The sequence below is a fragment of the Maniola jurtina genome, chromosome 7, assembly GCF_905333055.1.
Source record: "Maniola jurtina chromosome 7, ilManJurt1.1, whole genome shotgun sequence".
Classification (NCBI taxonomy): Eukaryota; Metazoa; Arthropoda; class Insecta; order Lepidoptera; family Nymphalidae; genus Maniola; species Maniola jurtina.
In genome coordinates, this window is record NC_060035.1 from 7,279,433 (window position 1) to 7,292,511 (window position 13,079).

Sequence of the window (13,079 nt, forward strand, 5' to 3'; positions counted from 1 at the left end):
CTTGCAAGTGATATCGAATTTCCTTCGTTTTCTACAAAGTAATTCAGTGTTACATGGTTCGACTATAATGTGCAATCAGCATTATAATTTATAAAGCAATATAATTTAGGTAAGTAATATTATAATTCATAACACAACCGATTTTTTAACCGATTTAACGTATGTACCACAGAGCAAGATCCCAGGAGCGACAAAGTATTTTCTGAGTAACAAAATATGTGTGTACCCATTAACACAAATATCCTACACATTTTGTTTCTCAGAAAATAAGTTACATCTGGCGCTTCTAGGATCTTTGACACTAAACTAACTTGTGGCGCTTGTGGCTAAGATGTTCCTCGTTTTATAAGAATAAAATACAATAGTATGAAAATAATTATTTAATTCTTGAATGTTAAATTACAAAGCATTGTCTGTACAAAACAGGTGCATTTCGATAGTATTATTATGATTAAATCACTATTAAAATTGTTATAATACATTGAGTACTGCTTTTATATAGTCGTAAGACTGTTACAAACAAAATAAGTCTTATTCTTCGATAGATACTTATATAGGGTATTATTTTAAAAGTTATAACTGCTAAACAACGAAAAAACATCTAATGAATTGAATCTGAAAGATTTCGCCTGACTGACCGCTTATAAAATAACACTCTGTATAAAACATTTTTTTTTAAATAATAATAATTACAATTAGGACCTAGAGAGTAGTTGACCAATACACAGTGCAATGGAATCGTAATAATGGACAAAAATAGAAACTATGAGGACGAACATAGCGAAGCAAATTCCCGTGATGTACATAAACTGGCTGGCTTCCTGCGGCGTCGCCAGCGATTCCTCGCTGCTTGCATCGCGGTCTAGAGCATCGAATTCAGAAGTATCTGAAATAGAATACAGACATCATCTTATATATATTAATGGAGATACTGGTACTGATTCTGAGCACAACTAAATTTTAGAGTATTCGCATCCTCTTCTTACTGATGTAATATGAAAAGGACAGACACAGTATTAAAGTTAATTTAGAGCTGTCAAACCACGTGACTTTAGCTGCCAGTCGCGAGCCTATTGTTTGAATTTGTAGCGTGCACTAAAATTTAGAGTCTCTAAATGTAAAATTCATGCTTCATCCTTTATATAGCAATATTAAAAAGAAACAGATGCAGATATACTCTAAATTTTGTTTAGAGAAAGACAAAAGAATCGGGGCCACTGACATTATGGACTGGATATTGCTTGCGACTTTGACCGGATTTAGATTTTAAAAAATCCTGTGAAAACCCTTTTTTTTCGTTATTTAGTTAGGGATTTTTTATGAAGTGTAGACCAGACTTCAAAAACTTTGGTCTCCTTGTGTCTTTAACAACCAAATATTTTTAAATTGAAATGCCTTTGAAATGACTCCACTAGCTATTACAGATTTAAAAACAGTAATTTTACAAAAGTTATTTACCTGCAGGCGTTTCAACATCACAAATCACATCAGCCTCTGTTATTTGCAAGTCCAGAAGTTCTTTGACTGACAGCAAAGCTTCAGCTGGTGCTTCACCAGGGAAGAGATAGTCGCACAGATAGAGTGTGCTCACGGGCACTAACACTCGCCTTGGTGGCTCGTTGAAGCAGACTTTTTCTGAAATGTGGACGGAAAATATAGGGATGTGGCTATGTCAAAGTCTAATTATTCTGTCTTTGTGGTTATTGAATAGAGGATCACGCAATATACGTAAAATTCATGTCCTCTGTTTGTTATAAAATAATCATCTAATGTTTATGATGTCATGTTTCACTATACCGGATTCTGAACATTTGAATAAAGCTGGATCCTTATATTATATTTATAATAGTATATTATAACTTAATCACCTTCAGGCAGCAAATTGTCATCAATCAATGCATCACAGTGCATTGTGAATCGTGAAGCCAATGAGCGGATTATGTCCTGTTTGATGGCAGCAATGGTTTCACTGACCGTAGCCTTGGGATACATGAACACACTCGACGACACAACACCACTGAAGTGTATGCTGCCATCGCATTCCAAGTATTCAACTGTTTCTGGGAGACTATTTTCCTGAAAAAAAAAACTTCAGGTTAGACTAAACATATATTTAGATGAAGGAAAACATCGTTAGGAAACCTGCCTGATAGGTCTGCATAATGTTCTCAAGGTGTGTGAAGTCTGCCAATCCCCACACAGTTACCATTAATATTCAAAAGAGACCATCTGCTTTTTGATAAATAACCACAAAATTGCCATTGAAAGATTACAGATAGATTAATTAATGTTTTGGTTGTTAGCAAACTTTAATATATTGTGCTTGTATTGTGCCCGTTTGTTGTTTCTTCGTTTGTGACTTTTGGTAGTGTCACCACAGCACAATTTATTTTGCCAATGTCGCGTAGCTTGAAGAAAACGTGGAGAAGGGTAGGTCTAGTCATTTCAGGTCATCAAGATAAAATTGAATCACTTACGAATGGCACAAATAAAGATACGTGCATTGATTTGGGTGTGTCTTGTGCAGATTTGACACTATTTTTGGGCCTTTTCTTTTTGATAAGCTGCTCCAAAGCCTCGGAACCATCCTTCAGTTCACCATCAATGAATATTACACTTGATTCAATAGTTTTGTGGGCAGATTCCAAAATTTGCTGAAATAATATTTGTTTCAAATTAACATTGTACATTTTAAAATAAATGTATAACCTGCCCTCACTCACACATGATGTCCAAGTAAATTTTAGTTTTCCTAAGTCTGCTTAAAAGATACACAAATCGCAGAAACCTTGGAGAAATGTGTAAGCAACACTAATTGCCTGGCGCTTTAGACCTACTAGTTAGATTTTTTTACTTATATCATGATTTCATTGTCAGTGTGCAGTAACAGGGTCATATGGGTCACATAGAATGCACCTCTTTTTAGCAAATAGCTACTTGTTTAACTGTGAAATAACTAAATGAGAACTATAATAATAGTATGAGAAAGTTACCTGGAATTGCTGCTTTACTGATATTCCACTCTTCTTAACAACCACTGGATAAACATCATCAAATTCATAGTAGCAATCTAATCTCTGCCACTGTTGAGGTTTCGGCACAAATTTCCAATCAACATTCTTCATGGAAGCAGATTTTCCAGATCCAACTTCAATACTTTTACATGTTAATACTTTTGTATTAGTAGACATGTGTAATATAAGCCTATCATTAGAATGTGGATAGTTGGCATACATGTACTGGTTAGCATTTAGAGCTTTGTATGTGTAGTTTAATACTGATCGAACTTTGCTGAAGTAGTTGGGATCCTCAAAAATGTCTTCATCGCTAGTAATGAAAATACCTGAAAGAATCACATAATAAAAAATAGCAAATGGCCATATGTGCACAGCTTCAAGTAGTCATAAATGGCTGCTTAAAGCTGTCACTGCATAGGCAACTCCAATATTCCTTAAAATACAAGTCTGCTTGAGCATCTGCAAATATTCTACCATTTGAGAAGCTACTGAACAGTGGGTACTCACTACTTAAGTTTTAAACCCATCTATTATTGTCATAATATATCTATTTTGAACAAGCTTAACGCTTAGTTTGTTTTCATTTTGAGTACCTATGGAACACTATCAATCTCTCAACTTACCCTGAACAAACATTCCGCCGGGTAACATGCGCGTGACATGTTTGGCGTGATCCGCCACCCACGCCTCCGATACTCCCAATAAATTCCGGGCAGACTCAGTTTTTTCAGACTCATAACTAGTTTCTGAACCAGAGTCTGGACTTTTCTCTTCAGGAGTCCGTGCTAAGTGAATTATGTTTTCACGAGCCTCTGTGATCTGCAAATAGCATAAATTTAAGAATTCAAGTAAGTATAATAAGGAAATAACATAAATCGTACTGGTGTTTGCTTACCTGGCCCAATATTAGACCCAAAACAAAGTTTTCCTGAGAGGCATATTGTTCTAAATATTGTAGACAATATTCAGGAGAGTAGACCGTTCTGACCATTATTGAAGATTATTGTGATAGCATTTATATCAACTATAAACCTTTAATGATTTGAACCCTATTTAATTTATTATTTATTTTATATATGTCGTGGCGACAAAACGCAAAATAATCACGATTTGATTTGTCAATGTCAAACACTGTCCAAAAAAGAGAGTGACACACACTGTCAAACTCAAAATCACAATCTCCTTATTTCCTAGTTTCCTACCTTCTTTTTTTTCTCTCTTTCGTCTGGCTTTACACAGATTAGCCAATGTCAAGTTTGCAGTTATTTATAAGTTAGGGAAACTACATAAGTATGGACTTCGTCTGTGCCAGCGCCTACCGACACACGCGCTACGCCCCTTTAGAGCGTTTCCCAGTCAGTTCCACCACCCAAAAACACCAGTATAACACAAAAACCGGCCACCTTTGACAAAAAAAAAACACTCCAAAAAGGCATAGCACGCTTGCCAGCAAACGCCAACACAGACCATACACCTACCTACCTATTCTCTTATCAAAAACAAACAATCCAATGTTGCCAGCGATCTTAAGTTGAAAAGTACCAGAAGTACAACAGTAGACACGGGTAACATTGATATAGTAGCGAGGATTTATTGGCTTTGCGTGCATAGTTAATGTTTTGTGGAATTAAGTGTTCCCAGAGGTTCTATAAGTAATAAAAAAGAACAGGAATCGGACTTTGAAAAAAATATTTTTTTTCGTAAGAAAATAAAACATGCACAAATAAATTATCAAGGCATTTCTTCCTTCAAACCGCCCGCGCCACCCGCTACTGTAGATGTCCGTTAATTTTTCAAATTTGGAAGTAATCTCTGGAACTACTGAGTCGATTTTGAAAATTAAAATTCTTTCACCGGTAGAAAGCTACATAATTATTTTATTCCTGAGTGATATAGGTAGTATTTTATTTTTCAAAAAAAATTGGAGATCCCTACGAAAATTATAAGCCACACGTACGACGCCGCCGGGGCGTATCGCTAGTCTTTAAATAAAACAAAATGTATTTGAATTATTAAATCAACATTATCTTTATTCAAGACGAACATTCAGTTTTACAACATAATTATTGTGTGCTAGACGATAAAATCAAGAATCATAGAGTGTGATCGTCGAAATGGTTTTGATTTTCGCATAGAATAAGTAATTTTGCAAAATTTCGATTTGATTTTAAAAAACTCCTGTAACATCAAAGTATGATTTCTTCATCTCTTAATTAAATTTGCACTTCGAGAAGTCCATTTCCGGATGTTGTTCCATAAATCTGTAAAAATTAGGACATTAAAAGCATTTAAGTATGTATAGTGTGTAACTACGTATCTATACATTTATATACGTAGGTATATTAATCATCTTATGCAATCGAAACTATTTGCGGAAATGGTTCATAATATCCAAAGTTCCTGTCCAAGGCGATATTATTTACCAAACTGGTTATAGAATCTGTTTTCGTAGGCGATTTTATTGATCATTCTGAACATACCTATCATAATTTTGTTGACTTTACGTATTCAGTAGCATTTACTTCTGTTCCTTATTCTTTAATCATAAGTTTTTATGTAAGACTAGATGATGGCCGCGACTTCATCCGCGTGTACCTATTTAGAAAATGTTAAAAATCTCGTGGCAACTCTTTGACGTCCCGGAGAAAGTAGCCTATATCCATCTCCGAGATGTAAACTATCTCTATACCAAATATCAAAATCGGTTAAATGGAATCATAAAAAGATGCCAGAAGGACAGACAGACATTTTTTTTTTAAATTTATCATATTATTGATATGGATATGGACAACTCCACAAAAAATATTAATGAACGACTTTTTTGAAAAATATTTTTCATCCACTTTCTCTTCAAACTGAAGTTAACTTACTTTTTAAGTACATCTTGCTTCTTTTGTTCATCACTAGTGGGCAGTCCCATTTCTTTCTGTCTTTGATCGTACATCATTTTTTCTACTAAGCCTCTCGTTTCTCCATCTAGGTCCGATAATTTCGAAGGTTCTAGAAGCAAATAGAAAGTATTACGATATTAACGTATACAGTTTTGCGCCTCGTTAACACAACATTTCGTTATTTTATAGAAATAGAACGATTTTTTATCGTCTAGAGAATTTTTTCTCTCTTTTATAAATCACAAACATACATTGACAAATATAAACTATAATAGCTATCCCCTAAAAACTATTAAAGTGTATGTGAGGAGAGAGAGAACTTTCTATCATTAATTCGGAAAGCCGTTCCTACCGAGAAAACCCCGAAAGCATTACACTTACCAACATTATTACACTGATTATTGTGAGTAAAGTCAGCGGGAGGTGCTTACTGTTTATTTTCCTAGCCTGATCAAAATAAATATAACCTTTAATATTATAATAAGTACCAATTACCAAGCCTGCTTACGGTCAAACTGCTGTCAATGGCATTAAGCAAAAAGTTTTTTATAAAATTCCCACAACTCAACACCCAGACTGGCTGTGAGTCTGGGCGTCCTTGAATGTCTTACAAACTAGGACGCATATGGGAAATCCGGACGGAAGGCGATCGTATCATTTATACATCTGGCATTTAATTAAGCCAAATCTGCCATCTGATCAAAGCAATCTGTTTAACTAGCGTTTAAACCATTTAATTGGAATGTAGACGTTGCAGACCCGACGATCGTTAAAATACCTACGAGCACTTGCGATATTAGTGTAGTGTATAAATCTTAAAGTATTTATGGGATGACATAAAACAAGTTTCTGTTAGAATGATTAAGTTTGGGAATATAGTCTCTACATGAATTGTATTTTTCAGATGATACCTATCACGAATTATTCATTTTTTGGGTTCCGTACCTCAGAAGGAAAAACGGAACCCTTATAGGATCGATTTGTTATCTGTCTGTCTGACTGTCTCTCTGTACGTCCGTCCGTCCTAGAATCTAGAATTACGCTGGTAGAGGTATCAGTATACGCAGGAAGTGGGGTATCATATAAAAGGGCTTTACTTGTATATTCTTAGATTTTTATTTATTTTTATGCATTATCGTGCAAAATGTCGGAAAAAATACCCGAGTACGTTACCCTCGGTGCGCGAGTCTGACTCGCACTTGGCCGGGTTTTATTTTATCGATTAAGCACAGTGACTTTTATACATGGAAAGTCTTTGATTAGATAAGAGACAGGCGGTAGATCACAATGGGCTGCAAGAAACTTTTCATTGAAAATTGGAACGCGTCTACGTTTAATGGAATCGAAATAATCCTTGACTATAAATAATATAGTATCTTTACCTGGATTAATCTTTCTAGTAGAGATTTCGGGATCCGTTGTTACAAGTCTGCTCCACCAGTTCATTTTGTTTACCTGTTAAACAAAACAATTCTTAATACCTACTCAATGATTTAAATCTTTAAAACAATAATTCGTCGTTTTATTGCAATAACTCATTCATTGCAAAAAATCATTAAGTACAGTTTACGACAGTTAAAATCAGCTCTAGATATACTTAGAACTCGTCTTGAGTCGCAGTTATTTAGCATCCCACTGGAAATACCAAAACATCAAATGTGAAATACCTAATGGGGCACAAAGTGTCATACATTTTCCGGCGAAGGTATTCTATCATTAGCTCCCGTGTTAGCATTTCGTAATAATAATGAAACGAAAACCGGCTACAACTCACTTGTTTTAACCTGTGTAAGCCCGATTGTAAACCCGGCTCTACAATAGGCCCTATAAGGGATCGAACAAAATAATAATATAATACCTAGTACCTCTATAATCTACACTAGCTAACTTTTAATAAGATATACCTATATAATAATATACCTACCTTCTCTAAGTTGACTAGTAAATTGCGGCCATCCTGTAGCACCCACGTAGACTCCTCGACTTTGACATCTGCATCCAGTTCACCATCGATAATGAACGGCTGCCCTTTTATGCCCACTTTTAGGTGACGCTTGTTGATAATTACAGACAGATCGCGCGGGCGAAGCACTTGACGCAGTGGAACTCGCAACTGTGTAATAGAGAAAACATTCATTATATTTTTTGCAATAACCAAAATGTCGGTAATACCCCAGTAAGTACTCGTCCCGATTTTCGCAACATCATGCGAATTAATTTAAAATCAACAAATCATTCGGGATGATAATTTATTTTGCTTATAATATACTATGAGTATGTACATTTTTAGGTAGGTACCTATACCTACTTTATACTTGCTATATAATAGACATACGGATTTAAATGTAACTTTGCGTACGAGGGGCCAATGTGTCAATGCACGTTGCGTCCCACATAACACATCCAATTAATGATAAAGTAAATATTTTTATCTGAAAATAAAGATATTATTATCATTATTATACAACAGTAATTATAATCATTTTAGTCTGCAGATTAGAATGGAGAGATTTGGTATTCAAGTTTGACAAAAGGTGATAGAAAAAGTCAAGATCTAAAAGTTGCAACAGGAAAACAACTTACTACAAAATATAAACAGTTTTATTAAGGTCAGGTATTGTGTGCTTTAGTTCAGAAAAAATCTTAAATAAATCACACCTAATTAAAATCATGCGTATACGGATACTGTTGGAAACAGTGGAAAAAGCAAACTTTAAAGGTTAACAAGATATGAAAGCTCTTACGACATTTCTCTCAAGTTAAATTGCAACAATTATTAATATCATTTTGTAAATTACAAGTGAAGACAGTGAAAAAATACCAACTTTGTAGTTGGGGTATTTGTATTTCATATATGCATGACAAAGAAGCTACGAGAAGCTGCCTGAACTTGATATCGGTGCAACTTCAATTTGACGACAAGCCATACATTTTCAAAATCTTTTGTAACTTTTCTAACGCCGACGAATTCTCAAATTAAATATTCAACTTAAAACGTTCGAACTGTGATCTTTACCTAGAAGTCACTTCCTCGAATCAGTAATTTCATCATCGATTCATTACATATTAAGCGTTTTAATACAACATTGCGTCAAATGAGCAAAAAAAATCTCCAGTGCCTATTAAGTGTGTTTAGTAAAGAGGAACTGAATTAATTCTCAACATTTACATTACGAAGTTTAGCCATAAATGGATATTTACGAAGAACAATCTTATCATAATACATGCAACTTGATGTCGTTAGTGGAATTGTGTCCGCGAGAACAAGGTGCAGGTCACTTGCGTCATAATAGCATGCATAGAATACGGAATGATCAAATCTTAAACAACAAAATATTGTTTCACAAGAGGAACGCCTCGAAAGAACGCGACCGGCCACGAAGGCGTGATGACCTCGCATTCCTCGCAAGGACGAGGTTCATATGAATTTACCGATGTCTGAACCGGACCACGAACTGAAGTAATACGTCATTAAAATAATGTCCGGCTTATCAAAACGATACACGAATTCGAGCGGTATAATGTAAAAAGGTGTCGAGAAATCTGCCCACCAAGTACCCTTACATATCCATATCAGTACATTTGTGGATTGTATTTCATATTCAAATGTGCTACTAGTCTAGTCCTCTGGGGCAAAGTAGGCTTTAGTGTCAGGGTCACAACCATCGCCCTAGCTAAAAACTTAGGTAATCTGACAAATCTAGATTCAAATATGAAGCAGACTATTGCCTGCTGAAAATATTATATTAAGTTGGGTAGAGTATTATAATTTATAGGTCTATGGTTGGGTAGCGCTTCGCTGAGGATCGGGTTACGCGGCCACAACATTGTTTTGAGTTTAATTATGATTCTATCATCTATAAGTGTATTTTAATAACAGTAAGGGTCCACAATGCCTCACTGTGCGATTTTTCCTGCAGGATTCTATCATTTTCCATGACAGAGAATTCGGCAGAGAAAATCGCGAGATGAAATTTTGCAGTGTGGGCTTACCCTTACCTACTGTTATTGGAGTCTGTATTAAACGGAGTATCTTTTATGTTCAGGGTAGATAACATTGATATGCTTATTAATTCATGTACCTATTTGTCAAGTTCAAACTATAAATACCAAAGTACCAATTACGTGGTAAGGTGACCATTAATAAAGATACAGATTGCTTAAATTGATATGCTTTGAGTGAGAAAATGAACACTACTGTGGTAAAAAAAAAATAAGTTTTCTTAAATTTGTCTAAGGTAAGATTCTATGCCACGCTGCAGAATTCGTAAAATCTATGGAACCTTTCGCATCTCGCTTTCTCATTTCTTTTATGGTCATATAATTTAACACCATCGACAGATAACAGATAGGATAAGTTATCTGTTTTCTGTACCTAATCGGTCTATCAAGTTTTTATTTGTCAAAAAATGTATGGTCATTTGAAAAATAGCAATGTTGTTGGCCGTTAGTGATTACTGATTAGTGATGAACTCTAGGTGAAGCTCTGTGACACCACAAATCCTTTCTCTAGCATCCTGTTATTTTAAATTATCATGATTACGCCCGGGGACTGGCGAAATAAAGCAGATTTATAATATTAATATAGTGTATATGTATAGTAGGTATGGAATCTTTGTTAGAGCATGCCTATTTAAAAACATGCATTGTGTTATAGAAATACGAGTATGTATAAGAGAAATGAAAGCTTACTAAGTATAATATTTGCCGATTATTACATAGGCTTTTATGCGACTTTTTAGACTTAAGTACCTAATAGTGCAAATATTATGGAGAACACACTGCCTTTCACATGCGATGATTGTTACGATCAAGTGGAAACAACCTCGCCCTTTAATTATACCACTATCGCAAACAACAGCTTATTACAAAATAAGCTATGGCTGCTCTGTTTTAGTTTTCTGCCTATCTATTAAATAAAGGACGTTGTTACAGTAATTTTGTTAACAACTGTATCCTTAGTAGAACTAAATTACATCAAAACTTTAAGATCAACTAAATCTTATTACATATAAGTTGTTTCTGCTCTATTGAAGTTTTGTACCATGGGACTAGCTATTAAATAAAGGTAATTTTGCGTTATAAACCATAAACCATATCCTTAGCACTAAATTACTTGAAACAAAATTTTTTAAGATCAACTAAGTCAGCTTATTCTTTTCTCAATATTATTGTAAACTTCTATGCTATTATCAAATTATTTTAATAAAATTAGATTATCTTGTCTAATATCTATAATAAAATGAGTTATTTTTATGAGACTAATTGAATTTGATGTGCTCACACTCACAGTGCAAGTTTTATGGTAAGACGTTGATATTAGGCAATGACAAATTGATGAACAAGTACACAATCTCAGTAACGATGAAGCTGAGCGTGCGACTGAGAAATTAAGTAAGCCTTCAGTCTTTTGTTGCTTTAACAAATTACTTTTTATAAAAACCTTGCAGTAACTACGCTCAGTAGCATAATGCTATAATACTATAATACCTTCGCACGGCTACAAACATAACGCTGCAATGATAGCCATGTCTCAGAACGCTAACAATGTTTTTCAATAAATATTGATAAATAAACAAGCGACTAGGTGTATATTATTTAAATAAATATAAAATCTTAATTCTAGACTTCAATAACAACAATCCTAGCTTCTCAATATCAGATTTAACAGCACCGACAAAATATTAAAAGCTTGAACCTTCAACTCATCTCAATCTAGAATTAATGTTACGCTCGATTCTGATTATACCTAATATTATGCTTCGTGATTGTGTCTAGTGACCAGTCGTATCGTACATTTTGTAATTTATGAAACAAAATTTACGACAAAAACTTACTAAGGTCGTTATAGCAGTCAATGATAAATTTCATCATTATCATTACGATGAACCCATCGCCAGGTCACTATCGAACATATGTAGATCTCCTCTCAGAATGAGAAGGGCCATTAGCACGCTGGCTAAATACGGATTGATAGACTTCAAACACCTGAGAACACCTAAGTAGAACAATCAGGCAAGCACGATGTTTTCCTTCACCGTTCAAGAAAGTGATATTTAATTGCTTAAAACGCACATAGCTCCGAAAAATTAAGAGGTGCGTGCGTGGGATTGAACCCCGAACACTTCGACTGGAAGACCAACGTCTTAAGAGGGGTCTCTCCGTCACTTGCTCCATACAAACGTAGTTCCAATTTCATTTGAATATTATTCAACCAAAGTCCATGAAATTTTGCAGACATATTCTAGAAACTAATATCTATGGCCTGTGGTTTTCCAGATTTCCGTTAAAATATTCGGTTTCAAAATCACGCGGCCTTAAAAATTCACATACAAATCTTTGGGCCTCTGTAATTATAAAACTACATAGTTTTTGAAAAATCTAAAACACCACAGGCACAGATATCAGTTTCTAGAATGTCTGCAAAATTTCATGGACTTTGGTTGCTTAATATTCAAATGAAATTGGAACTACGTTTGTATGGAACAAGTGCCGGAGAGAGCCCTGTTAACCACTAAGCATAAACACCGCTTTGGACGATAACGACAATATAATAGCAAAATTTTGATAGAGCTTTACTTACAGCTGTCCATTAAAAAACAGTGCCCAGTTTTAAAATTACCTAGACTACCTACCATCGTTAATTTTTTATAACGATAATAATACAAAGGTTATTGTAACTTACGGTCACCATAGCCATTAATTAAATTGTCTGCTCAAATTACAAGCTTCACACAATTCTTTCGTTCAAATAAAAACGCCGCAGGTACAATTTATAAGGGCACACCTGACAGGTGATTGTATAAAAGATAATATATTTCATTCAATAAAGTTTTTGTTTTTATTTAACTTAAGTATATTATTATTTAAGTATTTTGGTTCACACAATGGATAAAAATACTTTATACGTGACTTTAGCCAGTTAATAGATATGAGGGTTGTGTTATATATGTTTTAACTACAAATGAATGAATGAGAAAACATTTAGAGCTAACACGCACCGGATAAAAGTCGCGCGGTTTTTTTTCGCAATTCTGTAACACTTGCAATCATATGCAAATACCCGCACTTGCGATTTAAAATTCGCATGGGAAAATATTTGTGATTTGACACTTTCACGCGGTGCGGTGTAAATTTCGCGAGAGTAATTTGTGCAGTACCTATGGAGTTT

At 34.7% G+C, this 13,079-nt stretch overlaps 2 protein-coding genes across 2 annotated transcripts in view; both read right to left on the reverse strand.

Moving 5' to 3' along the window:
* Positions 1-365: 365 nt before the first annotated feature.
* Positions 366-4,144, reverse strand: LOC123867268 (protein odr-4 homolog). Its single transcript, XM_045909245.1, has 7 exons — positions 3,913-4,144; positions 3,641-3,836; positions 2,994-3,343; positions 2,478-2,654; positions 1,869-2,076; positions 1,459-1,635; positions 366-886 (listed from the first exon to the last, which is right to left on the reverse strand). Exons 1-7 carry the CDS (start codon positions 4,006-4,008, stop codon positions 696-698), a joined length of 1,395 nt encoding a protein of 464 aa, XP_045765201.1. The 5' UTR covers positions 4,009-4,144; the 3' UTR covers positions 366-695.
* Positions 4,145-5,018: 874 nt separating this feature from the next.
* Positions 5,019-13,079, reverse strand: part of LOC123867271 (nuclear migration protein nudC) — a 39,253-nt gene continuing 31,192 nt past the window's right edge. The window contains exons 5-8 of the mRNA XM_045909247.1: positions 7,833-8,021; positions 7,291-7,363; positions 5,888-6,017; positions 5,019-5,278 (exon numbers count right to left, since the gene is read on the reverse strand). Of these exons, the coding sequence (XP_045765203.1) occupies positions 5,227-5,278; positions 5,888-6,017; positions 7,291-7,363; positions 7,833-8,021 (444 nt within the window). The 3' untranslated portion in view covers positions 5,019-5,226. The remainder of the gene's footprint in view (positions 5,279-5,887; positions 6,018-7,290; positions 7,364-7,832; positions 8,022-13,079) is intronic.